This window comes from Capronia epimyces, assembly GCF_000585565.1.
Source record: "Capronia epimyces CBS 606.96 chromosome Unknown aczIQ-supercont1.2, whole genome shotgun sequence".
In the NCBI taxonomy this organism is placed as follows: Eukaryota; Fungi; Ascomycota; class Eurotiomycetes; order Chaetothyriales; family Herpotrichiellaceae; genus Capronia; species Capronia epimyces.
Genome location: NW_006912905.1, coordinates 3,172,294 through 3,199,401, shown reverse-complemented (window position 1 = coordinate 3,199,401; position 27,108 = coordinate 3,172,294). Strand labels below are relative to the sequence as shown.

General features: G+C 53.8%; 8 protein-coding genes across 8 annotated transcripts; 5 read left to right on the top strand and 3 right to left on the bottom strand.

Annotated features, from left to right (window-relative positions):
• Nucleotides 1–286: 286 nt before the first annotated feature.
• A1O3_02955 (uncharacterized protein) lies at nt 287–2,813 on the top strand (the record flags this gene model as incomplete). The annotated part of the gene is made up of 4 exons (XM_007733095.1): nt 287–453; nt 595–932; nt 1,031–2,043; nt 2,214–2,813. The coding sequence occupies 4 exons, from the start codon at nt 287–289 to the stop codon at nt 2,811–2,813; spliced, it is 2,118 nt and encodes a 705-aa protein (XP_007731285.1).
• A 1,171-nt stretch (nt 2,814–3,984) lies between these two features.
• A1O3_02954 (uncharacterized protein) lies at nt 3,985–9,437 on the top strand (the record flags this gene model as incomplete). Its single annotated transcript, XM_007733094.1, has 4 exons — nt 3,985–4,075; nt 4,129–5,656; nt 5,713–9,149; nt 9,205–9,437. The coding sequence occupies 4 exons, from the start codon at nt 3,985–3,987 to the stop codon at nt 9,435–9,437; spliced, it is 5,289 nt and encodes a 1,762-aa protein (XP_007731284.1).
• Nucleotides 9,438–10,210: 773 nt separating this feature from the next.
• On the top strand, nt 10,211–12,981 carry A1O3_02953 (uncharacterized protein; the record flags this gene model as incomplete). The annotated part of the gene is made up of 9 exons (XM_007733093.1): nt 10,211–10,600; nt 11,206–11,265; nt 11,390–11,432; nt 11,596–11,657; nt 11,843–11,933; nt 12,068–12,226; nt 12,417–12,516; nt 12,610–12,689; nt 12,788–12,981. 9 exons carry the CDS (start codon nt 10,211–10,213, stop codon nt 12,979–12,981), a joined length of 1,179 nt encoding a protein of 392 aa, XP_007731283.1.
• Nucleotides 12,982–14,799: 1,818 nt separating this feature from the next.
• Nucleotides 14,800–16,605, top strand: A1O3_02952 (uncharacterized protein; the record flags this gene model as incomplete). Its single annotated transcript, XM_007733092.1, has 4 exons — nt 14,800–15,031; nt 15,375–15,713; nt 15,938–16,312; nt 16,442–16,605. The coding sequence occupies 4 exons, from the start codon at nt 14,800–14,802 to the stop codon at nt 16,603–16,605; spliced, it is 1,110 nt and encodes a 369-aa protein (XP_007731282.1).
• Nucleotides 16,606–17,056: 451 nt separating this feature from the next.
• On the bottom strand, nt 17,057–20,053 carry A1O3_02951 (uncharacterized protein; the record flags this gene model as incomplete). Its single annotated transcript, XM_007733091.1, has 2 exons — nt 17,057–17,887; nt 17,978–20,053. The coding sequence occupies 2 exons, from the start codon at nt 20,051–20,053 to the stop codon at nt 17,057–17,059; spliced, it is 2,907 nt and encodes a 968-aa protein (XP_007731281.1).
• Nucleotides 20,054–20,182: 129 nt separating this feature from the next.
• On the bottom strand, nt 20,183–21,421 carry A1O3_02950 (uncharacterized protein; the record flags this gene model as incomplete). Its single annotated transcript, XM_007733090.1, has 2 exons — nt 20,183–21,300; nt 21,355–21,421. 2 exons carry the CDS (start codon nt 21,419–21,421, stop codon nt 20,183–20,185), a joined length of 1,185 nt encoding a protein of 394 aa, XP_007731280.1.
• Nucleotides 21,422–22,087: 666 nt separating this feature from the next.
• Nucleotides 22,088–23,683, bottom strand: A1O3_02949 (uncharacterized protein; the record flags this gene model as incomplete). The annotated part of the gene is made up of 1 exon (XM_007733089.1): nt 22,088–23,683. One exon carries the CDS (start codon nt 23,681–23,683, stop codon nt 22,088–22,090), a length of 1,596 nt encoding a protein of 531 aa, XP_007731279.1.
• Nucleotides 23,684–25,016: 1,333 nt separating this feature from the next.
• On the top strand, nt 25,017–26,792 carry A1O3_02948 (uncharacterized protein; the record flags this gene model as incomplete). The annotated part of the gene is made up of 1 exon (XM_007733088.1): nt 25,017–26,792. One exon carries the CDS (start codon nt 25,017–25,019, stop codon nt 26,790–26,792), a length of 1,776 nt encoding a protein of 591 aa, XP_007731278.1.
• Nucleotides 26,793–27,108: the final 316 nt, after the last annotated feature.

The following is a 27,108-nucleotide window of genomic DNA, read 5'->3' as shown; positions in this document are numbered from 1 at the left end:
TCTGTCTCTTCTGTCTCTTCTGTCTCTTCTGTCTCTTCTGTCTCTTCTGTCTCTTCTGTCTCTTCTGTGAACTGGGTAGTGGTCGCCCGGTGCCCTTGTTTAAACATGACCGGGTCTAAATGTTCGTGTCATACAGGAACACCGCATGTCGCAGCTCGAGGAGGCAATGCGAGTGATGGCCTCTCGTGCCGGGGCCGGGGCCGGGGCCGAACTCGAACGGTTGGTGTTGGTCTCCCCTCCCCTTGCCTCCTACCACCCTTGAGTGTTCACTGACTGAACAACGGCCATGTACAGCAGAGCCCCAGATGGTGAGGGCGGGGGCGTCTCCTACGACTCCGATTCTGAGGGCCGGCACGAACAAGACCAAGACGAAAACGACGACAACGACACCTCCGTCCCGGGCTTGTCGCCGTCTTCAGCAGTGGGCGTGACACCCGGCTTTCTCCACGAAGGGTCAGTCGGCATGATTGACTTGACTTGACTTCCATTCCCTCTTCTCTTGCCTAGCATTGCTGCTCTCCTGTCCACCGTCGACCACTCACCACTCACCACTATCGAGTGATGCGACGGATATCTGACTTTGTGTCTGAGTAGATTACTCCCGCCTCCGGATTGCCTGTATGAAATGTCGCAGCTGTATCGGCGACACTGCCATCGCCAACCTCTGTGGCTGTTTGACGACGCCGAGCTTGCATCACTACCGCAACAGCCGGAAGAGCTGGTGCTGTCGATCCTGGCCCTGACCACTCGCTTTTCAGAAAGCCCGTATTTCGAACGAGACAGAGACCGCGGTCGGGACCACGACCGGCTCGAGATGTCACAGCGCTTCAGCGACGCCGCGCGCAATCGAGTCATGCTCAAGATTGCCAACGCGGCGGTCAAGTTCAGCACCATTCAGAGTCTGTGTCTTCTCAGCTGGGTGAGTTTTGCAGGTTCGTGCGCTCCTTGCTCCTTACTCCTTGTTCCCTGTTCCCTGCTCCTGAGGACTTGTTGAAGTTGATGTCGAAGCTTACTATGGCACATCTCACAGCGCGAGACACGTCCGTCGCATCGCTATACCTCAATCTTGCCCGGGATCTGTTGCGGTCTGCCGGGCTGGATCTGCGCCGGTCCGAGACACAATCGCAAGTACAAGCACAAGCACAATCACAGGCCAGTCCGGCCGACCAGGCGGGCAAACGGCTCTTCTGGAGCATCTACATCCTGGACCAACTGTACGGCGCACACAGCAACCGGACCATCACCATGAAGGGCGGGCTGGAAAATCTCCGCTACTGTGTGAGTGTGGGCGACCATGCGCGACGCGCATTGGCCCTGGAACCGCCTGTGGTGCCGGAGGAGGCAACATATCATGGGTACGGGGATGGGGATGGGGATGGGGGTGGGAATGGGTCTAGCAGCAAAGATCAAGGCGCCACCACCACCACCACCACCAAAGATCAAGGCATCTGGAACTACACGGTCTGTCTCAGCGCGTACTGGAACGAGGTCCGGAACTACATCCTGCTGTGTGCGTCGGACACGGAACGGGCGCCCTGGGCGCCGGAGTCATACTACACGCTGATCGTGTCGTACATGCACGAGCTGGAGACGCAGATCCCGCAGCCTCACCGGTGGGACTACAAGCGGTTCATGGCCTGGTCGGCCGAGGCGCTGGAGCGCGAGCGGCCGTACTGGGCGCCCTGGCTGTTCTTCCAGTTCGGCTACCACGCCATCTACGCGGTCATCAATCACCCGTTCCTGCTCACGTCGCGGTCGCAGCCGCTGAAGCTGAAGATGCCCAACACCTTCTGGCGGTCGTCGTCCGAGTCGGTCCTGCTGCATTCCACCTGGATCACCCGCCTCATCACCATGGCGCGCGACAAGCACTTCGACCTGTTCGACCCGTTTTTGGGCTACGCCGCCGGCGTCGCCGCGAGCGTCCAGCTCTTCTACTGCTGTTCGCAGAACGACGAGCTGCGCCGCTCGGCCCGGGACAACCTCGAGAAATGCAAGGCCTTTGTGGAGCGTCAGGCTCAAGTGTGGCCGTGGTGTGGGAGGATTGTATGTGAACAAGATCGTACCCTAACCCTAACCCTAACCCTAATCTCTTCCACTATATTATCTACTATCCCTTCTACTATCACCCAACCTGATCAATCTATCTATCGTCGGCCCAACAGAACCCGTTCGAGAGCTTACTGTACATTACTGACGTCGTCTCCTCCCTACAGAAACAGAATCTCGACAATCTCATCCACACCGCGTTCGGCAGCACATGTCTGCCCTCCCCTGCCCAGGGCCAGACCATCTGCATCGACACCACCGCCATGCTGGAAATCCTCGACTACAGCCGTCCCCGCACCGCCGGGCCCGATCCTGAATGTCCCGGCCGCGGCCTGTTCGACGGGAGTCTGCTGCTCCGCCACGACCGCGCCGGCAGCCAAGTCGCCACCATTGACATATCCGAGGAGCTGAGTGAAGCTGCCGGTCGGCCGGTGGCACCGCCGATCTGGAGACCTGCCACCGTACCGGCAAGTCAGGGTGACGGGAGTGGTGGTGGTGGTGGCGGTGGTATTGGAAGTCGGAGTGGCAACGGTGCTCAAACCCATACTCATACCCAACCCCAAAGCCGACACGATCTCGATCGGCCTCTGTCTTTACCCACGCCGAGCGATGCGCCTTCGACCACGGCTACTACCGCCACGGTCACCACCCCCGGCGAGCCGCTCCATGACACTGAGGTGTTTTCCCTGCCTGCGGATAACTTTAGCGAGGCGTTGCTGCAGGATATTTTCCATCAAGACCTGCAGTGGTGGGATATGGGGAATTAATCTTGAGGGCTAGGGGCAGGGCGATGCAATGCATTGGGTGGAGTATATAGTGTGGTACAGGACAGGGTTGAGGACGAGGCGTAGGTTTACCGTACATGTACTCCGTATGCCAGCGTAACAAGCCTCTTGTCACGTGCTATGAACCCCTGCTAATTCACGTGGTCAGTACCGACCGAGTAGGAGCCTGGCATCTACCAATGATGACTCTTTCTTCACTGGCACACCGTGTCGTACAGTAGTAGTGCAGACCCGACTTGCGATATGAGGCTCTGCTCCTGAGAAGGAATTCAAGCGACCTTCGCCTGCTGGAAATAGCCTAACGAAGCAGACCAATCACACGCTTCCACGCCTCACATCGACCTGGCAGTCACCGCTGAATCAGGGAACAATAGCCGAGTCCGGCACTGCACTTACACTTACTCCGTACTGTACGTACTACTCCGTACTCCATACTCCGTACTCTGTAGCTGTGGTGGCTGCGCAGCTAACTAGGCCCTAAACCCTTGTTCATCCCCTCGTCCTCCAATGTCATCTCCAAGCAGGAGAGTCCGCCGAATACAGGTACAGGTTTGCTGCCCGCGTCCTGGATGAACGGCCAGCTCCCAGTCCCAGTTCCATGTTCTGACCAAGCTTCTCGCTAGAACCCTCGAACGACCTTGTCCAAAGCTTGCTCGCCTCAGCAATGCGTCCTTCGTATCCGTCAACCACACCACCCACTTCTCCTGCTGAGCTAGGATTAGCGGCTGTGATGGAAGATGTGACAGATAAGAACATTCTGCAGCGGACGACGATACAGCGGGCGAGCAAGCACGGGAACCGAGTTTGACCAGGTTTATCGCTGGGGACCCTGGCATCTACCTGGCTCTGACCCTGGCCCTGGCCCCAAAGTGTGACAGTAAGCTGGGGTTGGGGCCCGAAGAGCCTCAGGCCCGTCCCGTGGTTGGTCCCCGCTGTCATACGTATCACAGCCGGGGCTGCCGACCTGTCTGTTTAAAGCGTCCTCCTGCAGCATCCCAGCCTTCAGCTGAGCTGTCCGATGCTGCAAGCTGTCCCCAGGGTGTCGTGCGTTGCAATTCCACGCTCGTCCGAATTATGACAGATTTAAATTCGCTGCCCCAACCGTGTTGCGACGAGAGCTACAGCATCGTCAGTCTCTCGCGTCGCTGCCACCATGGGTGAACCTTCAGAAGACGAGCCGGACTTCCCATACGCGGACAACGTCCCGTCAAAGGATGACAAGGTTTTCACCTCCTGGATCCATCGTAAGCTTGAAAGGCATGCCCTCAGGTCCCACGGGCCAACTAAAATCTCCAAGGCGATGCAAGCTTCGAGCCATTCGCTCCCAAGGACGGCCACTTCAGCGCCTGGGATGACGCACCCAACCCCAAGACCTACGCCTCCTTTGGCGACCAGGGCGTCACGGCGAGCGTTAACGCTTATGGACATCTTCTCATGTTCGGCCGCTACCTCAGCGTCGGCACCTCAGGCATGTTCATGACTGACCAGACGAACGTGCCCCAGCCATGGTACGTCATGTGGCGGAGCTTAGAATTGCAAGATATCAGCGCCGAGCAGAACGGCAAGAATATGAGTTATGGCCTGCGTTTTGAAGACGCCACCTCTGACAATGCCACTTCTGACGATGCCACTTCTGAAGATGCCACTTCTGACGATGCCACTTCTGACGATGCCACTTCTGACGATGCCACTTCTGACGATGCCACTTCTGACGATGCCACTTCTGACGATGCCACTTCTGACGACGCCGCCGCCTTTGATGATCAGCTGCGCTCGAGCTATGTTCACGATAGGTGGCCGCGCTACGAATACACGACCGAGGCTAACAATCACATCACGATCCAATGGATCGTCCACCAAGAAGCCGTCCTGCAGCAGGTCGTGATAACGAACTTTGCGGATAACAATACTAAGGTCAAATTCTCCTTCGGCGACGGAATGCATCTTCGGGACATGGACCATCACAATTACCGCCCGTTCGAAGGCCCGGACAATTCCGCCGACCCCTCCACCTGCGCTGGCCCGAACGGCTATGGCTGTGTTTACGTGCGTCCTCTTCCTCAGGATGACGAGGAGGATGACGAGGATAATTACAAGGAAGGGGGCAAGGAGGATAACGGGGCACCGGTTGACAGCGAGCAGAAGCCCGACTCCGTCACGACCATCGTGTCCGTCTTTATTGACGGGGAAGCGAAGACTGGAGTCGGGAAAGACACTTGGATCCACGAGCTCCGCGGCAAAAAGGCGATTACATTAGCCCAGGAAACCCCGCTATCGGATACAGTGGAAGTCGTCGTTGCCTACAAGATGCTCTTCTTGCCAAAGTCAAAGGGCGACTGGTCAGACTTCCTCATCCCGGCGAGATCGACGAACGTCAACACACTTCTCCGCAATGAACCCTTCACCGAGCTCAATCTCTCCGGAGTTGACATGTCTCCCCCGAGTCACGACGATACCACCCAGAAGGCCGTCGCTCCAAAGAGCACCCAGACAGGTGACACCTCGAAGGACCCCAAGAAAGACGCCGCCAAGGCAAAGAAGCTGCAGGAGCCACAAAATCCGGAGAACCCACTGAACGCGCAGAAGCCGCCAAATTTGGGGAGGCCGCCAAACCCGCAGGGAATCCCAGACAAAAGCGCATCCAGCCACATCGAGTATGCGGTCCGCCGCAATCTGGAGCACATCTTGTCTGGGTGTGCCGTTCCATTGAGAAAACCCCTGCTGAAGGGCGCGGAACCCACGGAGAAGTGGCCCGATGGCATCGTGCCCGTCGCCTTGACATGCGGCGACATGTCAACTCACCGCGTCTGCACTTCGGCTAGCTTGTAAGTGACGTCTTTACGAATTCTTCCTACCTCCAGGCTAACGTAGTCGTGTACAGCTTTGCATTTCAATTTCTAATTCAGGTTGCTAAGCGGCTGAATCGTCTGGAGCAGGATGACTATGTGAAGTCGCTTCGCCAGAGGATTGATGATGTGTGTCGCGGACATCTGGCATGGCTGCGCCGGGTGTGGGAGCTAAATTACCAACCGAAGAAACAGGCCAACGTCTCTGAGTCCAGGACGTCCAAGACCCGTTGCTTCGTGGCTAACTACTGGGTCACGGGGAGATCTATTACCCCATCCAATGAATCTGCCCTCTGGTCTCCGTCCTGGATGCCGGAGGACTCTTTGACCGACACACCCTACCAGGTCATCAAAGTGGCTGAGTTTGCGGCCCTCTATCGGGAGCCATCAGACCAAGACCTGGCCAAGAAGATCATGGTACGCGTCGGCCAGAAATGGTGCAAAGAGCTATTTAAGCTGGACAAACGAGGGGAACTCGTCTGGCCGCACGCTCGGGATGAAGATATTACTACATTCCGGCTGGATGACCACGTGTTGATCTGGAAGGCTATCAAGTCTATGCAGGATCTAGACATATGGGTCGAGCTACGGAAGGAAAAGAAGAACAAGGAAGATGATAGCAAGGAAGATGGAAGCGAGGACGGCGGTTTCGACGAGTTGGCCAAAAGGTTCACCCGGTCCGACATCCAGCGTGTCATTCTCGGGCACTTCACCACCCTTAATGATCATTCCGGGAAAAGAATGGTGGCAGTCAAGCGATCGGCTCGGGAAACACGCTTCATGCTTCACGCACGTGACACTGTCCTCTTCTACGCCATCGACTGGGGCTTATCGTTGGAGCAGACGTCGTTTCGTGAGGTGTGGACGAACACGATCGAGTCGCAGATCCACCACGACGAAAACCAGGAGGCCCACTGGGATAACGCCATCCGCTATGCCCTAGCTATCGTGATGGCCTCGCAGGACAAGACCATTAACAAGCACACGCCCAGCGAACTGCTCAAGTTGTCTCTCCAAGTGCTATTCCAGTCGACCAGCCCCAACGCATTCTTCCCGGGCCAGCTCGATAAGAATACCAAGGAGCCCGAACTGTACAGGGATGAAGAAGACCGAGACTGGTATTTCCACGCCAGCTTCGAGATTCCCTTCGTTCTCCTCCTCCATGCCGGCAAAATCAACAGCATCTTTGACGGCCAGCATCAGAAGCAACCGCAGAAGAATCCCGTGCCCGACATCGAACAGCCCAGACCGGGAATGGAACAGGTGGCAGAGCGGTTTACAGCCGAGCCCAAGAACCAGACGCCGGGCAGCAACATGGGAAGCGACCATGCCCTCGCTCTCTCCGACAGGAACCCTGAGAAGTTGGGTCTGTGGGAGCTGTTGCCCGGAAGCCGCAAGGTCATGACGAAGAACGTCCCGTTCAACAGCATGATCGACTCGAGTAACATTGTCGAGCTCGACGAGGAGTGGTTGTACAATTACCCGGCGTTTCTTCTGCGCGACAAGCCTCTCACAGACACCGAGGTAGATTCACAGATCACCCTCCTGGCCGAGGATACGGACAGCGAGACGGACAGCGAGACGGACATCGAGTCAGCCAACGCGAGGCCAGTGGTGATGAAGGTTGCGAATGACAAGAAGAGAGAGCAGGGCAGGTCCTCCCACTACAAGTTTACGACAGATGACCGGCTCGCCGGCGTGGCTGACATCCCCAAAAACAAGCACCTGGGCAAGCGTGACCAGAGGTTCGAAGTGCACGAGAACCTCTGGTCGATCGAAAACAATGACGAACTCTTGACGATGTTGAGAAAACCTCGCAGGGCGGAACAGGCTAAAAAGCGGCTGGTCTGGCTGCCATGTGCCAACGGGGAGACGGCACTTGTGTGCTACCTCACCAGCCCCGACGAGGAAAAGGCTGCTATTTCGGAGTTCTTCGAGCGCCACCGCCACTACGACAAGTTCTTCTCTGACGACACTACTATCACGCTCAACACGTGGGAGAGCGAGTTCCATCTGTCCTTCTACCAGCTCATCGACACGGCAGCCCCCGCACCCGCACCCGCCATCCCCGAGCCCAGCCAGGAGCCTTTGGGCGGCAAGTTGAACTACCAGATCACGCGGGCATCAGTTGGCTTCCGCTTCTTCGGCGACTTCTTCGACCGCTTCTGGACATGTCACTTCGTCGAGTACATACCCAGGGTCGCCAGTGATGCGTCTGCGCCTACGCCCGCGTTGGACTTTATTGACCACTCGGACAAGCGCAGGTCGTGGCGGCAGCGCAAGGTGCTGGAGCTGCTGTTGCTGGACCGCATTCTCACCGAGGCCGTCAACAGCACCCGCAAGATCTACAAGACGGTCCGCCGCGAACTGGATGTTAAGTCGGATGGCGCCCTCACCTTTTCCATCCTCACCAGCGACGACTACTTTGCCTCCAACAAAGAGTGGCAGAAGTTCGAACAAGTCCTACAAGCGGTCCAGGACGACCTGGCCGGCATGCTCGACACCATCTCCAAGTGGGAGTCACGCGAAAAGGACCGCGAGAAGGAGCGGCCCCGGTGGACCCACAAGGACGAGTCTAAGTACCGAGGCGACATTCGCAAGCTCGTCGGGCAAACGTCGCGCAAGATTCACGAGCTCAAGACATATCAATCCCAGGTATCGTCGCTCAAAGACACGCTAGCGTCGTCGCAGGACAAGACCCGCAACGACCTCTCGCTCTTGGGCGCTGAGAACATTCGGTTCTTCACCTACGTGACCGTGGTATTTTTGCCGCTGGGCTTTGCCGCCTCCATCTTCAGCATGAGCGACCCCCCAAAAGGGAGCACGGTGAAGCCCATGGCCGTGTGCGCCATCGTCGCCCTGGCCGTGACGGGCATCGCGATCGTGAATGCCAAGGCACTCTTCGCCGTGGCCGAGGCACTCTTCGCGGTATTCGCAATGCCCTCGGAGCTGGTGCACAAGTACTCGCACGAGAAGATGAAGCGCAGCTACATGGTAGGCCAGTATACACAGCGCAAGAATCAACGCAAGAAGCCCCGTGACATTGTGGAGCCCATGGTACACTGGTATGAGCAGGGCAAGAAGTCCATGGTACGCTGGTTTGAGCAGCGCAGGAATCCCTGTGACGATGTCGAGGCTGCTGGGGTGGCCTCGACAATAACTTCGTCTTCAAATGCTCCTTCGCCGGCGCCGCGTCCACCGCCAAGTGATGTTGCGGGCGGAGATAATGTTCTCGACATCGATACCAGCTCGTCGTCGTCCCCGCACCTGGGGTTCTGGATCGCATACGTGCTGATTGAGCTCCCGGCACGGCGGATCCTGCTAGCCTGCTACGCCATGAGGAAGCACAAGTTCACCAGGGCCGCTGTGCTGCTTGTGGTTACTGGTCTGTTACTGCTGCCACTCTTTGTTGTCTCGTGCATGCTGCAGATTTTGGTGTATAACATGTTCGATATTCTCCGACTCTTCTGGGGTGAGTTGATTCTTTGTCTTTCCTCCTCGCTAGCCTCTTTCCTAACAACTTACAGGCTGTGTTGTCCGGTTCTTCTCCACTCCACCGCCCGAAGAAGGCGACGGCTTCGAAAAGCACATGAGCATGCTTACCTACCCGCTCAGACCGTATCGGCCATTCAAGGAGAGCCCGGATCATCCCGGTGATCCCGATCTCGATCAAAATCCCAAACCCCAGAGCCAGAACGGAGAGAACGAGAAGGGTGCGGCGGGAGAGGTGGTGACGAATGATATCACAGATCACTACTAGGAGAGACGGGGTTTACGGTCATTATGATAGCAGATGTGATGGACAAGGGCATCGTGGGTGTGAGTGAGCATTATCGGAACATCTAATAGAGGGTGATGGAACTGTCAAGAATTGCAGAATAGTATAGTTCAATAGCAGTAATAGGTCGCCGATGAACTTCTAGTACAGTATATCGGTAGAGAGAAGAGGACATGGTTTACATATATACCAGGCACGAATCTTGACCGGCCCTATGTACTACTGTAATTATGTAGGTACAATAACCCTAACCCTAAACCTCGTCAGCCATGTGTGGGTGAGTGGGTGATGCCATTTTGGGTGATGCCATTTATTCGCGTGATAGCATCATCTTTATCTGTGACACCTCATCTGCCTAGTAGTAGTAGTACAAGTAATAGTACATGTAACACGCTCCCGGGCTGGCACGACAAGAACTCCAGAATCGCGCAATCCAATCCCCATCCCACCTTGGGGGAATTCGAGTACCCGTACCTGGGGAATTACTAATTGGACATCTATCCAAGGATTCAAGATCCAAGATCATTAGGTGTAAGTGAAGTGTCTTGCCAGGGGTTGAGAAGCAGTAGTTATCCAAGAGTTCTCTCTAATCTTTCAATCTCAGTCCTATCACCACTTCACTGCCTGGCCTGTTCTACCCAAGTCTCGTCTCCAGTACCATCACCATCACCATCAATATCACCATCAATATCACCATCAATATCACCATCACTCCACTGCCTGGCCTGTTCTGCATAAGTCTCACCACCATCGCCATGGCTCATCTCGAAGCCCGCAACCATCTTTCTCCCGACTCCGGCTTCCCAATCACGCTTCACCCCAGCTTCAACCCCAAGATCAAGGCACACGTGCCCCCCGAGCCGGTCCGCTCACCAATCTTCCCCGACAAGGACCGAGCCTCGTTCGCCGACCCGGACAAGAAGGCTCTCTTCTCCGTAGCCAGACGCGTCGACCTGACCGAATCCATCGGCACCGTGCTCGAGGGCGTCCAGCTGTCCCGGTTGACCGGACAGCAACTCGACGAGCTGGCCCTGCTGGTGGCGGAGCGGGGGGTCGTGTTTTTCAGAGACCAGGACCTCACTACTGATCAGCAGGTCAGGCTGTTTGAACACTATGGCGTGCTGGATAGGCATCCTGCCCAGAAGGTGAGTGTTAGTTTTTACTTACTTTCTATCTACCTACATCCACACTCCATTACAGTCCACAGTCCACAGTCTACATTCCACTATAGTTGTACTGTCTATATGACTGTCTACCTCATGGGGACACTACAGTCTACACTCCACTACAGTCCACACTTCGTCACAGTTTCGTATTGGCTATATGACTGCCTACCCCTGTCAAAGGTTTAAATGTTCCATGTTCTCTGTTAAAGGGGTATGGGGGGAGCCCAGACTATATAGGTGTGCCTATACCAGCTTTCTGGTTACAGGGCAAGGCTGGGAATGCCTAAGTTTGACAACCCCATGGGGACACTACAATTTAGTCCTGTCTATATGACTACCTGCCCCATGGGACTGTGCTCCCGTCCCCCCTTTGCTTGACTTGCTTTCTTCCGTCAGAGAACCTTGATTCTAACCAGACTCCCTCCAGGACCAAAAGGTACAGTCTCGAATTGGCGACGACGCTATCCCCATCCCATTCTCAGTCTCAACCTCAACCATTTGTCAATGAGCCTGAGTCATGTCTGACAATGCTTTGTCAATGAGTTCGAGTCATTGGCCTTTGTCTGACGTATGAATGCAACCAGCATGTGATCATCAAGGGGAGCCGCGAGGACCACCGCGAGATCCTCGCATATACTCCGTGGGTAAGTTAGGTTCTTGCTTGTTGTTGACCTGTCCTCCCTAGAATGGGATCTGGGGTTGTGCCGGCAGAATCAGGGAAAGATATCTCATGTATATATATACTGACTCGCCATCTACCTTGTCTAGCCATCGGGCGACTTCCATGCCGATACTTCGTTTGAAATCAATCGTACGTCCTGTCGAACTCATTGAGATTCAGCAGTTTCCAGTCCCGTCCCCTTCAGTCCAGGGCCGTCTTGGTCTCGGATAGAAAAGGAGGCCAGGGACATGACATGACGATAGGATTCAGCCCGCATGTCGTCTGTGTCTGTAAGCTGACAGAAACCCTCTAGCGCCGTCGTACTCGTTGCTCAGGATGGAAGAACACCCGGATGTCGGGGGAGACACTGCTTGGGTAAGTCGAGAGAAGGTCTTATGGTTGGGGAGGGGATTTGTTGGTCTACTCTACTACCCTCTACCACTACCGTGGTCTATCGGTCCTACCTACCTTTTACCCTGTACTCATTTTACCTCAACTCGACCCCTTACTGTACGGAGCACTCACCTCGCAGCCTCCCACTAACTATATACATTGCACAGGTATCCACCTACGGCCTATACGACGCTTTAAGCAAGGCATTGCGCAGTTTTCTTGACGGCCTGCACGCCGTACACACTTCGAGATTACAATGTTAGAAGAAGCTCTCTTTTCTCCGAGATTTACTCATTCCTATCCCCCCTGCCCTCTCTCCGAAATCTGCACATTCCTATCCCCCTTTGTCCGCTGTTGACTGTACTGACCAATCTCCTGTTGTGTATATCTAGACGACACCATCCTCGATCTGTGGGGAGTCGGCCCCAACCGGCCTCCCATAGACACCCATCATCCAGCAGTGCGGACGCATCCTGTCACCGGCCTCAAGGCGCTGAATGTCAATCCGGGCTTTGTCACCGGGTTTGCCGAGCTCAAGAAGAAAGAATCAGGTGAGTTGGATAAAGTGATGCCAATGCCAATGCCAATGCCGGTCCGGTCGCTACCAAACCCTCGCGACAGACCAAAAAGGCTGCGAATGTGAAACTGTCTGTCCTATCCGGCTTGCAGCATAGTCTTGGTGTCTGGTCTTGTCCAACTTGTGCTTCTTTTCGCTGATCCTCGGTCGACGTCGATTTCTAGACAAACTGCTCGAATTTCTCGAATACCATATCCATTCGGCTGATGACCATGCCGTGCGCTGGAAGTGGGCGGTAGGGAGTGTGGCTTTGTGGGACAATCGGTACATCTCTCTCTCTCTCTCTCTCTCTCTCTGTGTGTGTGTGTGTGTGTGGGTGTGGGTGTAAGAGCTACTCAGCTAACTACTATAAACCAGAGCCACCATCCATCGCGTCATCCCTGGAACGTACGAAGCCCCCAGGAAAGGCATCCGGACGACGGTATTTGGCGAAAAACGTAAGTGATGTGACCACCTATGTCCGGGTTTTGGTGAAGACTCACCTCACCACGTGTTATCATTGTCGTGATAATAATCATTTATTTGTTCGTTGTAGCATATTTCGATACTGCCAGCGAGAGCCGCAACGAGCGGGCAGAACGACTCAAAGCGGAAGCGGCAGCGGCTGCAATCGCGGAAAAGACAGAGACTTCGACCTCCGACCACGACGCAGACACGAATGCGAATGCAGATGTCTCGAAGAAACCTGAAACTGAAAATGGTGGCGCCGATGCCGATGTTCCGGCCTAGAAGGTAGAATGTGAAATCGGTAGAGAGGACAGAATACTGGTGAACTGGTGAAGTAGAAATCGGTAGAGAGGATAGAGCACTGGTGAAGTACGATGTCTATCTAGTCTGGCATTATATGGAGGCGGCCATTCCTAGTCTCAACAAAGCTGTGCTTGAGTCAACCTTTCAGTACTGCCGCTCTCAACCGGGGGATGATGGGTCTTGAGTTCTTGAGGACTATAGACTATATTCTCGTACGACAAGTTAGGAAATATTAAGTACCTACCTACATGCGTAATTTCTTCTCTCTAGATACCTGACAGATATGGTACATAATTCAAGGAGTTCAACAGGTATGGTACACAATTCAAGGAGTTCAACTGCCCATGCTGAGGCGTGTTGGGTGTGGTTTAGTTGGCTGGCCGTATGTGATCCGTACTACTAAGTACTCTGTAGTGGTGGTGGTATGGTATACAGTAGTCTAGTAGACGTGGCATATAGTAGTCTATAGTAGACGTGGTATTGTCAAACTTGGGCACTAACTTAGGCATTCCCAGCCTTGCCCTTTAATCAGGGGGCACCAGTGGTATAGGTATAGGCACACCTATATAGTCTGGGCTCCCGCATACTCCTTTGATAGAGAATATAGAACATCTCAACCTTTGACAGTAGTAGACGTGGTATACAGTACTCTGTAGGAGACGTGGTGTACAGTACTCTGTAGGAGACGTGGTGTACAGTACTCTGAGCAGACGTGGTATACAGTACTACTCCGTGGTGCGTCTCCGATCGGGACGAGAACAACATTAGTAATTGATAGTAGTAGTACAGTACATGATTGTATTGTCCATCTGAATTCAGTCCCACCCACCTGACTCACCTCACCTACCGTAGCCCAGTACACTTGGTTCGTCGAGCCTTAGGCCCTTCCGTTCAATCCAACTTAATCAGTACATCAGTTCGATTCAACCCGCTTCGCGTACCTTCGCTTGGCTGCGATGACGCGAGGTCCAGCATGTCTGTTGTCAGTATCGAACCATCCATCCATCAATCGTGAAGGTGATCGTGATCGTGATCGTCTGGCGCAATCAGCACCAGAGATGGCGACAGCTGTCTGTCACATGTCCTCCACCACCACGTACCGGCAAGGCAGCAGAGCAGTCCAGCCCAGCCCAGCCCAGCCCCATCGGAATTCCCTTTCCCTTTCGCAACTCGCGGGTGTTGATGTTGACGAAAAGGCGGGATGTGATGATTGATCATCCCCAATGTAATGATTCCCAATGATAACGAATTCCCAAGGGACATGATGTATGGGACATGATGAATGGCCCACCATGAATGGGACATATGGAATCTTGACAATCAACCCCGCCGATGGCGAAATCGAAATCGGCCCTTAGCCTAGCAACTTCCACTTCTATCGGCCAAATACCACGAATCAGAGCGGGCCGCTTGGGCCGCTTGGGGCCATTATGCATCAATGGCAACATATGACAGGATTGCGCGTGATGGACACAGCAACAGCATGCCATGGGGATTCCGGCGAAAATCAGCAGAAGAAATAAGACCTGTTGTGGGTGTTTAACATATAAGTATTCTGTAAGCTGATCAAAACGCTTCATTACTCCTTCTTCTCCTTCTTCTTCTGCTCCATCAGCCTCAACCTTGTGTCAAGAGTACGGTACCTACCTAGAGAAATCCAGTCCAGGATCGCAGATAGTGATACTGCATCGACTTGGAAGTCTAGTTTCAAGAACCTTGACCTTCACGTCGACCTTGACATTCACCTTCACCTTGACCTCCTGATTCTATTTCTGTTCTGCCACCACCACCACCACCATGGCCCCCTCAGCTGTCGAAACGCCCGCGCCCGTCCCCGTCGGCGACAAGCAAAAGACGCACACGGTCACGTTGCCGATCCGCCAGCCGCTCAAGGCGTCCGGAGCGCTGGACAAGTACGCATCGGAAGACCTCACGCCGGTGATTGGGACCGAGTTCCCGACGGCGAATCTGGTGGAATGGCTGCAGTCGCCCAACGCGGACGAGCTGCTTCGCGACCTGGCCATCAAGAGTAAGCCGATCCGGGCGTACCTGCGCATGATACAGCCATAGCCATAGCTTGCTTGCCTTGCCTTGCCTTGCCACTACTGTACTGTCTGTACTGGACTGTACTGTCTGTACTGTAGTCCAGACAGATAAACGACAGACAGACAGACAGAGAGAGCTATAGCTATAGCTATCGCTGTAAGAGCAAACGCGGGCCCCAGTCCAAACTCCCTTCCACCCTCACCCAAAGAATCATCTATCAAGCGCGCGCCCAACTCCCCACCCTCCACCCACAGAATCCATCTATCGAAAACCAAACCAAAACAAGGCAGTGAGGCTCACCATTCGAAATGTTCTCGGAGCAATAGTATCCGAACGAGGCGTCGTCTTCTTCCGCAGCCAGGACAACCTGACCAACGAACTCCAAAAACAGCTGATCCAGCGACTGGGCGAGCTGACAGACAAGCCGGCGACGTCCAAGCTGCACATCCACCCGATCCTCAACTCGGAGCGCGAGCTGGGCGGCGACGACCCGGAAATCAGCACCATCAGCTCGGTGCAGCACGACAAGATCTACAAGAAGACCGTGTATGATTTGAGCGCCAAGCAGCAGAGCAGCGCCTCGTGGCACAGCGACATTGCCTTTGAGCCCGTACCGGCGGATTATACGTCGTTGAGGCTGGTTGAGTTGCCACGAACGGGAGGAGGTGAGTTTAGACACTTGTCTTTTTTTTCTCTCTTCCCTCTCCTCTCTCCGATCTTCCCTCTCCTTTTTTTTGACTGATGACTTATGATTGTGATTGGTGACTGGTGACTAACTCATCTCCTCTCATCTCTCATCTCCTCTCCCATCTCCCCTCTCACCCCCATATCCCCTTTTATGACTTGTGAATGTGACTGTGATTGTGCTTGGTGACTAACTAACCTACAGACACGCTCTGGGCATCCGGCTACGAAATCTACGACCGCATAAGCGAACCGTACCAGAAATTCCTTGAAGGCCTGACCGCCACGTTCGCCCAGCCCGGCTTCAAGGAAGTCGCCGAGCGCCAGGGCTTCCAACTATACAACAAAGAGCGCGGGGCTCCCGAGAACGTCGGCGACGAGCTCAAGGCCGTCCACCCGGTCGTGCGTACCAACCCGGTCACCGGGTGGAAGAGCATCTTCCCCGTCGGCGGCCACGTGCGCCACATCAACGGCCTGACCGAGCAGGAGAGCCGGCATCTGCTGGACTGGTTCGTCGATCTGGTCTACAAGAACCACGACCTGCAGGTGCGGTTTAAGTGGAAGAATGCGAATGATATTGGTGAGAGCCCCAAACCTAACCCTAGCCCTAACCCTAACCCTATACCTCCCCACCAACAATCTTCCCCCCAACCCCCCAACCCCCACCCCTACATTCACCAATATCTAACATTGATTCTGCAATCCACAGCCATCTGGGATAACCGTAGCGTCTTCCACTCCGCCACCTACGACTATAAGGGCCAGGGTCCTCGGTTTGGAAACCGCGCCGTCGGCCTGGGCGAAAGACCCTACTTCGACCCAAATAGTACTTCGAGAAGAGCCGCTCTGGGCCAGGTCGCTGTTGGGGAATAGACAGCAGGCAGACAGCGGACAGGCAGACAGCGGACAGGCAGACAGCGGACAGGCAGACAGCGGACAACTGGACAGATGGACAGCAGACAAGACAATTGGACAACTGAGCGAGCAAGCGACCAAACAGCCAAGAACACACTGTTAGTTCAAGTCAGCTCACGTCTATCTAACCCAATGGGCTGCCTAGATAAGACGCAAGCAAGTAACCGATCAAGGATGAGTCGAGTCGTACTTAAAATATCAGATCTATCCATCTCGACATTCACGTCTATATCCATTTCCACGAGTCTATACATGTCCAGTAAATACCGTCTGTCCCGATACACACCACCTAGATGCATTTTGTAGAAACATCTTTTCTTGCACATAGCCCAAGCTCAACTGTATCCTGTACTGTTCAAAGATTGTGGGCAATAAGTAGTGAGTGAAAAAGCCCCAACTTCCTGATTGTCTACGGGTTGGGGTCTCGGTCATGGCTTCGTCTCCCTGATCCTGTCACCTTTCTTCGTAGGTCTCTGACCCTTTGGACAAACGATGTGGACTCGCTGGCCATGACTTCTGACAACTCCTCTGATGGCATCTTCGTGGTGTTACTGTCACCAGCCTGCCCCGAAGAAACGTGGGATTTTGGCCCTCCACCCGATTCGGGAGAATTCAAGATACCGCCGTGACGCCGCCGTGTTGACGATGCTGATGCTGTGGCGCGAATGGCCGTAACGCTTGGTCCTTGTATTGATGGTACCGTGCCGCGATCGGTCCTAAAGATCGGTCTTAGCACCGAGTTGTATATGCGTGGGCCCAAGATCAATGTAAGAATGGTGGGAACCAAGATGATGATGGCTGCCACAAAAATGTCCAAGGCCATCCTTCCACTCGGCAACCCACTCGTGCTCATAGTTGCCGCCCCGAAGCCCAACGGGAGGAAAATCACCGTGATGTATGTGAAATAGGCGATGTTTTCGGCGTTCTGAAAGTTCAACTCATCCCGTATCGACGAGAGCCTAGTCTCGAGAGAACTCCGAAGGTCCTGGATCTTGGACTGATATCGCTCCAGTTCGCGGACGTGGTGGTTGTTGGACGTGGTCATCTTGGTGATGATGGATCGGTATTTTCTCTCGTCGTTGGGCGTCCAGCGCGGCTGCTCAGGGTTTCGGTCTTGCTGACGCGTCTTCCACAAAGCGATCATTTCGAGCGTTTCCTTCAAATCCTTTTCCATTCTCTGGAGGGCAAACTGGAGCGAAGGCCACTGCTTTCGCAACATCAAATACTCATAGCTATTCATCTGCTTCCTCGTCAGAATCGAAATTCATTGTCGGGCAGGATAAGGGACTGAGTTTCCACGAATCCAATTCGGAGTTTTAGCGAGACCTACCTCTGGTAAGAAGATGTCGTCGGAAAACAAGGAGTCATCCGGGCTGCTCGAAGCGGTGTCGTTATCCCTCCTACTCAAACTGCTCGAAGCGGCGTCGTCATTCTTCCTGTGTGGCAAGATGTCTTTTAGGGAAAGAACCACCGCCTTCACCATCTCGCGATATTTTTCGATCATCTTCTCCAGCATCCTATCAAAAAGGATTAGCTCAAGCACTTTTCGCTGGCGCCAGGGGTGCATCCGCCGCTCCGGTTCGGGAATGCGGTTCCGAATCACTCGCGCGAAGCGTTTTTTGAAATCTTCACTGCGAAGATCATCATCTGGCTCAAACTCAAGCACGTGGCAAGTCCAATACCGATCGAAAAGATCGCCCACGAATCGGAAACCCATACCACCCAGTCGAATTCGTTTGTTATCAAGCAAGCTTAAACTCTTCCCTTGATCATCCTCGCTCTTCCCTTGACCCTTCCCTTCCGAGAGTTGGTAGGATGACAAATGGAACTCGGTCCTCCAGACATTTAAAGATGGTGTTATGTCGTCGCCCAAATACTTTTCTTTTCGAGAGTGTCTCTCAAAGAATTTAGCCATCATGGCTGGTTCCTCTCCCACCCCGGGCGGCGATGCATCGACGTAGACATCTTCCAGGGCCGGGTCAACTTGGGGTGTCCAAATGAGCCTTTTCTTGGCCTTTTCTGCGGTCCTGGTCTCGCTGAGTATGTCTTTGATGCCAACACCCGACAAGATCTCAGCCTCAGATAGATAGTCCCGATATCTGTCTCTCTTCTCGCCGTCACTTTTTTTCTTGGTCTTTGGAATATCAATTAGTATCCCTTTGAGATCCTCCAGTCTATTAGGATAACTTTTGGCCTTGCTTTTGGGTTCAAAATCAAAGAAGTCAGGGAATCTGTAAAGCCATTCGTCTGATAGTTCCACAATACTGTTTGGGATGATGTGGTTGTTCACAGACACTGAACTTTTCATCTCAAGGTGCCTGCGGTGCGAAACGGGTTTTCCATCCACTCCGGGTCCAATTTTCAGATTTGCGCTCGTGTTATCGACATCTGGAACGTCTTCGCTTCTAAGCTTCTCGCGGACTTTCCAGAGTATGTATAGGGTCTCAAAAATATTGTGCCAGTAAAAGTCTCTCCGGGATTCGTGCTGGAAGATTTTTGGAAGTGATGTCCCCGCATGTAACATGCCAGGCAATATACCGCTGGCAGAAGAACTCTGGAATAGGACACTCTTTGCCTTGTGCAACATATTTTTAGGTGATCTGCTGTTGATCTGTTTGCAGTCGGTTGCCATCAGCAGTGCCAGGCCATAGCGCAGAGGACTATCCCAACCAGAGTCTTGATTGTCCATGTGATACTTCTGAGCCATAATTGTAGCATTCCATAAAGTAGATGACTGATTGAAAAAATCCTTCTTAGTGTCATAGAATAAAGCTGTGTCTCTGGTGCGGAACAGAAACCGAGCCTGCGACAATGAGCGTGCAACAGCAAGGAAGTTCTCTTTCGAGTCTGGGTCCTGGGCGGAGAACCTTCTGAGAACAATTTTTTGGAAGTCGACGGGAAGATAGTTATGGGACAACTGCTTTGGCTCTTTGGGCTTCGCCTTCAGCCGGCCCATTTTATTTTTCGTTTTCTCCGTTTTCTCCAGCTCGTCACTCAAACCCAATTTGTGAGCGACCTGAAGCGCACTCCATATGCAAGCATGATCCTTCAGGCGGTAATTCTGATAGTCTTCACGTGGCATGCCTTTGGAGCGGGAGAATGCGAAGAAGCCTCGTTTGTTATTGTTGTCCAGATGCAGCACCCAAGAATGAACAATGGGACGTAGGACCTCGCGGAGAGAGCCTCCGCCTTGGTCAAAGACGGCAGCAAAGGCGCCAAACTTGAGGATTTGGAAGGGAGTATCACTCAGTGCTGCCAAATCCACGGCATCATCCTCATCAAGGCACGACATCTCTTGGCCGTTGGCCCAATAGTCAGTTTTGAAGTAACCACCTGGCCTTTGGGCTCCTTTAACCCATTCCAAGTGCGCTTTGCACGTGTTTTCGATTCTTGTACGTAGACGCATGGCGGCTTTACCATCGACCGATTCGGCATTGTAGTTCTGCTCTCGGAGATATACAAATCTATCGAGTAAGAATTGAAACGCATAACTTATTCTGTCAGTAATAGCAATTTGGGGCACTACTCAAACTTACTAGCTGGCTGATGTGACAAGCCGATGGCCTGAAAGGTCTCCGCACGTGAGAGCGATAGGGATGGTGTCTTTGTCCTGCGCTTGCATCGATGGCACAGGGATACTGCAGACAGAGAGAATGTGTTCCAGATTCCTTCGTATGATAAAGTCGAGCTGATCTTTTGGCGTTGGCAAGAGAAGTGTCTCTTTCTTCTGCCAACCAAGGAAATCTTCCTCAGGGATTCTAACACGTTCCTCCCAGTTGGGTTCATTTGGTACTGGTTGCAATCTGTATGCCTCTACTATCTCCACATGGTGTGATGGGGTTATCAAGAACTTTTCTTCGGGTTTGTGCTTCATTCGATAGTGCTTGCCCCAGGGGTCCTCGGATTCTTCGAACTCTCGTACTTCACCATCCACAGAAAGAGCAAAGACCAAACAGACATGGGGGTCAAACTTGTTGTTTGTCATGATTACACTACAACGGTTTGGACCAAGCTTATCCACATAGCGGGTTGAGTAGTCATTGGGTTGGTCTGGACAGTCTTGACGGTCTCGAAAGTTCAGTTCGCGTATTCGATAGTCCTCGGGTCGAAACTTTAAGTCAGAGAACCCTGGGATCCTTCCGGCTGAGACCTTGGTTGCTGAGTACAATCTGCGAACGAAAACGGTACCGTTCGAGATGTAGTGTTGGCAAGTGACCGAAAGGTGACCGTCGCCTGGAAAAGTGTACCGAGGCCACCGGTCATGGAGGAAATCCAGATTCCATTGCTTTTGCCAAAGCTCTTGTATTGGATTTGAGTCGTCCTCGTATTCGATTTCGAAGGCAATGCCATCAGACTCTTGGCCCAGGTTCATGAGTTCTTGTGCGCGCGCTTCGACCTTGTACGGTTCAGACGTCGATTTCAGATCCAGAGTAAAGAATCCAGACGAACCTAGTCCTAGATACTTTGTAATTTGCATGAGGATGCCGTAGTTACTCGAGCTAGCAGTTGTGCCATCTTCTCCGTAGGATGCGATGGCGTCTCTTGGTTCTTTTGGCTCTTTTGGCTCTTTCGGCTCTTTCCCTTGTATTTCCGGAAATGCAACATACTCAACTCCTTGAGGCTGATTTGTCTCCGATTCTCCTTTCTCGGTGTCTGAATAATATCTTGTCAGTACGTCGCAGCTAATCCCGTACCACAGCAGCTAACCGGGGACGGTCTCTGCGGATTTTTTCTCGCGTGGACCTGACGGGGATGCTCCATCCTGCGTATCCATTATGACCGTGACGCAATGCAATGCTGAAATTGAAGGAAAAGCTGGGAATTGTCCGCAATACTAGGGTGCGAGGTGCTATGGCGAAAGACGAGCGGCAGAAGAGGGAGGGAGACCAGGAGGGTCTCTTATCTCCTTAGGAGGATGGAAGCCGCACAGAACGGACAGTGCCAACGCAGGCATGGCGGACGGACTCGGGGGCGAGAAACTCCTCCTCCTCGATTGAGGTTTCTGCAGTGTGGCTGACACGTGTGACACCACTTAAGGCCGCCATTTAGCGAAGCTGATGAAGACGGCTTGAGCTATTGGAGGAGGGTTATGCGAGTGTGTGAAGTACCTAAGTAAGGTACTTGAGCGATTAGACGGCTCTGTACAGTAATTGGGCATTGGGCTTCGAAGAACGCCATGCGTGACAGGGAGGGTGAGGATACAGTAGGCTTAGGGGCTCGCCTTGGCTAGATGTAGAGGTGACACGTCATTCAATCAGTCAATGTTCGTGTTGGATCGCTAGATTGCCTTTTATTCTGGTCTGACTGCTACTCTTTTACGAGGCTCAAATAGTATCATTCCAAGTTCCTGATTCTGTGATCTGATTACCTTGAAATACTGAAATGGCTGGGCTGCATTCGTTGATTCTTATATACATGTAAGTAAATCCACTGTTCATGCTCATACTGCATGCTCTAGATTATCCGCTGTTCCTTCTTTATCCAACTTTTCCCGGACAATATCTGCCACAACCGTACCATGGTCGAGATGAATGTCGCGCTGGTAGACGGCCACCAAGTCGTCGTCACCGAACAATGCGGCGATTTCCTCCAGGGTCTTGCCTCGAGTGTCGGGATAATAAAAGTATATCACGGCGGCCCCAAAGGTAGCCAGTATGATAAATATCAGGAAGAAATGCCAGCCGATATTGTCGATGGCGGTGGGCGCAGATTGAGCCCACAGGATACTCGTCCAGCAGAAGGTGGTCGCCTGCAGCGTCATGCCCTTGGCCCGGAGATGGGTAGGAAAAAATTCTGAGCTATAGTAATAGAAAGGACCCTCGACCGTGGCTGAGTATGTGGCCAAGAAAATCCAGATCATTGCCACCGCGGCACTCTGGCCCGCCCGGTTGTCGGTGCCGATATAGGTTGCAGTGAGCCCGGTATAGCAGGACAGGATGCCAACCAGGAGCACCAGCCCAAAGGAGATCAGTGTAGGTCTTCGGAACTTTTCCGTGTAAAAGACACAGCTGGTGGTGAAGGGCAGGTTGACCGCAAAGGTGCCGGCTTGAAAGAGGAGTTGTTTCTCGGAAGAGAAGCCCAGGTTTTTGTACAGAGTTGTGCCGTAGATGGCGATGATCTGGCTGCCGCAAGCTTGGATGGAGAATCCCAGGAAGATGGCCATGGCCATACGCTTTCGATATGATGGCCTTCTCCACATCTCGAGCCACGAGGAGGGCAAGGCACGATCGATCTCCAGTTGCTTCCGCATCTGGTACATCTCCCGGCGGGCAAACTCGTGCGTCGTGTCATTGGGGGTGGAATGGAGTCTCTTGATGATGCTCCAGGCTTCTTCCGTCCGATCTTTCAACAGCAGGTAGCGGGGAGATTCCGGGATCCACCAGATGGCAATCATCAGAGGGATGCACGGAATACAACCGATTGCCTGTGGTCCACGCCATGAACCGTTCGTATTCACGTGTAGGAAGAAGCCGACTCCGACGTAGTTGGCGAGGACGAACCCGAGGTTGACGCCGACGGCGTGCATCTGCGCGAAGGCGCCCCGGACCTCGGGAGGCGCGCACTCCATGATCCACAGAGGGACTGAGGTGGACAACATAATGGCGCCAAATCCACTCCACAGGCGGAAGACGATGAACATGGCGATATGGACCGACCCTGCACAGAGGGCGGCCGACAAAAGCACAATCAGAGCTCCTCCGAAAATCGCAATCCTTCGACCATATCTGTCGCCCACCCAGTGGCTGAAAAAGGCCCCGAAGAATCCCCCTACGTAGTACATGGATGTTGTTGCGCCAATGACCCCGGACTCGTCGGCCATCTTGTCGAGTTCCATGTATTCGTAAAAGGACGGCTGGCCCAGGGTGGTGCCGATGACCGCCCCGGAATAAGCGAAAGACAAAGAGCCGAAACACATGAGGATGTTGAATAAGATGATCGACAGCCGAAAGTGGCGTTTCTTGTGTTGGCTGTCGTCAAGAGCATCGACCGCACCGACCGAGCTGGCCGCACCCACTGAGTTGTCGTGGTCGGCCATAGCCGGTGCCTGCTGGGTTGTCATACTGTGTAGCACACACTGCAATTTCTTGTGGATGCTCGATCCTGCTTCTCTTCGTGCCGACCTCGAGTCAAGGACAGGACTTCCAGTAGCTCTTGGCCTTGAAATCCAAGAAATTCCAAAAGGCTTGGTTATTGACTCCACAGAGAACCGGGAATGCTTGGGACCCTGCGTTTTTATCGAGTACCCAGACAATAGAGCCGACCGTCTCTTCGCGCTTCGAGGACCAACCCCGGAAAAGTCGGGGGTGTTCCTCCCGAGAACGGGAACCGGAGAGCCATGTTGGGGATTGCGGGAGTGAGTGTGGGAGTGGGACGGGGCGGTATTGCTCGGAATCAAATCGTCCCTTTCCCTTTTTTCAGTGCCAGTGGAGGGAGAGGTCACATGACACTTTGAGCGTGGCTTTCGGCAAGACGGATGGTTGGGCTTAGGGTTCACATGGCGGTAGTGGTAAACGGTGGCGGCTTCTAAAGTGTTCTAGGAGACGATCAGCAACTGTCAACGTTTGAACTTTGTCAGTATCCCGGTGGTGGCGGTGGTAGGAGTTGTGCAACCGCATTGCTGGCTCTCGCATTAGTAGGGTAACCGGCGTTGAATTTTACTAGAAGGGGGAAATATAGTCATTGTCGCGACTTCTCTGGACGATACAGGTGCACTTTTCGGTAGAGGAGGTGACAGCTGAGCCTGAGCTGCGGGTTAGAGCCAGATGAGGTCCGATGTGAAGGCATAGGCGAAGGATGCTGTATCAGTACATAAACATAATTAGTGCATGCACATAAAGCAGCGCTGGACACGCACAAGGCCTTTAAGCCCTTTAGCCTTCAGCCCCGCGGCCACCCTAAGTCTAATGGCCCCCCCAAACATGTCACCCCCAGCCCCTAAGCCCCTCCCCCACGACAGCGTCTAAGCTTCCTAGCGCCTAATCCTCAGGTTCCGGGTATTCAGGCCCCGAAGTTGGGGGCTCCTCAGGCGAGGGGTTCTTGGGTGTGGAGTGATCGATGCTCTCTTCCCGTCACCATCATCACCACCACCACCTGTGCCACCATCATCTATCCGGATCTAGACTTCGCACTGCCGAAGGTGGCATTCTGTCTTCGGCGGAATAGCCATCAGTTTCCGACATGGCCGTGAACAGCCGTCCGCCACGGGCGGGACTATTCGGTATTAAGGAACGTCCACGACTTCACGGGGATCTGGTCTGCTACAAACACACCCAAGTGCCCTAACGTCCACGTCCACGTTCAGATCTAATCTCTGATTCTAGGGACCAAAGACAGACTCAAAGTACGGCTGAAAACCTTCCACCACCACCATGATCTCTCAAATGGAACCAGTCGATCCCAGAGTGGATTCGGCTGCATATGCAGAGGAACTCGGCTGGACCAGAGTGAACGAACGAGGCTACGAGATCCTCGAACGCCCGTACGGAACCCACGCGCCCAAAAAGGTGATTTCTATCGGCGCCGGCGCGACAGGAATCTGCCTTGCCCATTTCTCCAAGGAGCTGCCCGAACTCGAGGTGCAAATCTACGAGAAAAACGATGGAGCGGCGGGAACCTGGTGGGAGAACAAATACCCGGGCTGTGCCTGTGACATTCCTGCCCATATCTATCAGTTCACCTGGTCTTTGAACCCGAACTGGTCAAAGTACTATGTCACAGCGGAAGAGATTCTGGCCTACTTCCAAAGCCTGATCGAAAAACACGACCTTGAAAAGTTCATCAAGCTGCAACACGCTGTAGTGGGTGCGAACTGGAATTCCGAGACGTCCAAGTGGCACGTTCAGATCCAAAGGGGTGACGGCACCCAATTCGAAGACACCTGCGATTTCCTGGTCAATGGCTCCGGGCTGCTGAACAACTGGAAATGGCCGGACATCAAGGGCCTCAAATCCTACAAGGGGGTGTTGACCCATTCCGCCAGCTACGACCCGACTATCCAACTGGAGGGCAAGAAGGTGGCCGTCATCGGCGCCGGCTCGTCCGGCGTCCAGATCGTGGCGGCCATCCAGTCCAAGGTCGAGCACCTGTACACCTGGGTCCGGTCGCCACTCTGGATCAGTGCCGGCTTTGCGTCCAAGTATGCCGGGCCTGACGGGGCGAACTTCGAGTATAGTGATGAGCTGAAGAAGAAGTGGGCGGCCGACCCTGTGGCACATCTACGATATGTCAAGATGCTGGATGATGAACTGGGGAAGCGATTCAACTTCAACCTGACCAACAGTCCGGAAGCGAAGACCGCCGTCCAATTCTCTCGGGAGTCTATGGCCGAGAAATTGAAGACCCGGCCTGATCTGATCAAGAAGCTGATCCCCACCAATTTTGGCATTGGATGTCGACGCCCCACGCCAGGGACCGGCTACCTCGATGCCCTTGTTGCGGACAACGTGACCACCTTCACGGAGGAGGTGCGCGAGATCACGCCGACCGGCTTCATCGACAGCAACGGAGAGAAACACGATGTCGACGTGATCATCTGTGCCACCGGCTTCGACACCTCGTTTGTACCCCGGTTCCCGGTCACCGCGAACGGCAAGGACCTCCGAAAGGTCTGGGAGAACGACCCTGTCGCATATTTCTCCGTCATGGTGCCGGGCTTTCCCAACTATTTCACCTCGCTGGGCCCGTACAGCGCCAGTAACGGATCTCTGCTCCCGCCCATCGAACATGGATGCCGCTATATACTCAAGCTCGTGGAGAAGAGCCAGATCGAACGCATCAAGTCCCTGGCTCCCAAGGAGGACGTGACGAACCAGTTCCGTGAGCACTCGGACTTGCTGCTCAAGAGAACCGTGTGGAACCAGCCATGCCGGAGTTGGTTCAAGAACGGAACCATTGATGGGCTGCCGCGCTGCTACCCGGGCTCGCGCACGCACTTTGTCGAGACCATGCAGCCGCGGTACGAGGATTTCGAGATCGAATACGAGCGTGATAACCGATTTTACTATCTGGGCAACGGATTCGCCACTCGCGAACTGGATGGTCGCGATGCCACTTTGTATTTGGGCGAGCTCGACGGCCAAGACAAGGAGCCGGATTATACCCCGGTGGAGGAAGAAGTGTTTGCCCTGTCTGGGGTCAACAAGTAAAAAGTCTCACCCTGGATATCATTTATCATATATATATAACGCTCTAAAGATTTAAGAGGTGAACCCTGGCTTCCTCGCTTTGGCTTGCCAGGAGCTTGTATTGGGTCTGGTGCGGCGCCATGTCTACAGAACATAGATAGCAATGATTACATACGACCAACAAATCCCACGAGCCTCATGCGCCTCCTAGGCCTCCTTCGACAACAGGATGGCTCTCAAGTCTCCGGCGCCCTTGGCCTCGGCTGCGTGTGCGCCAATCTAGCGTCTGCATGGCCAAGTCCGGCGTCTGGCAGGTCTGGTCGGAGCACTTTTTCTT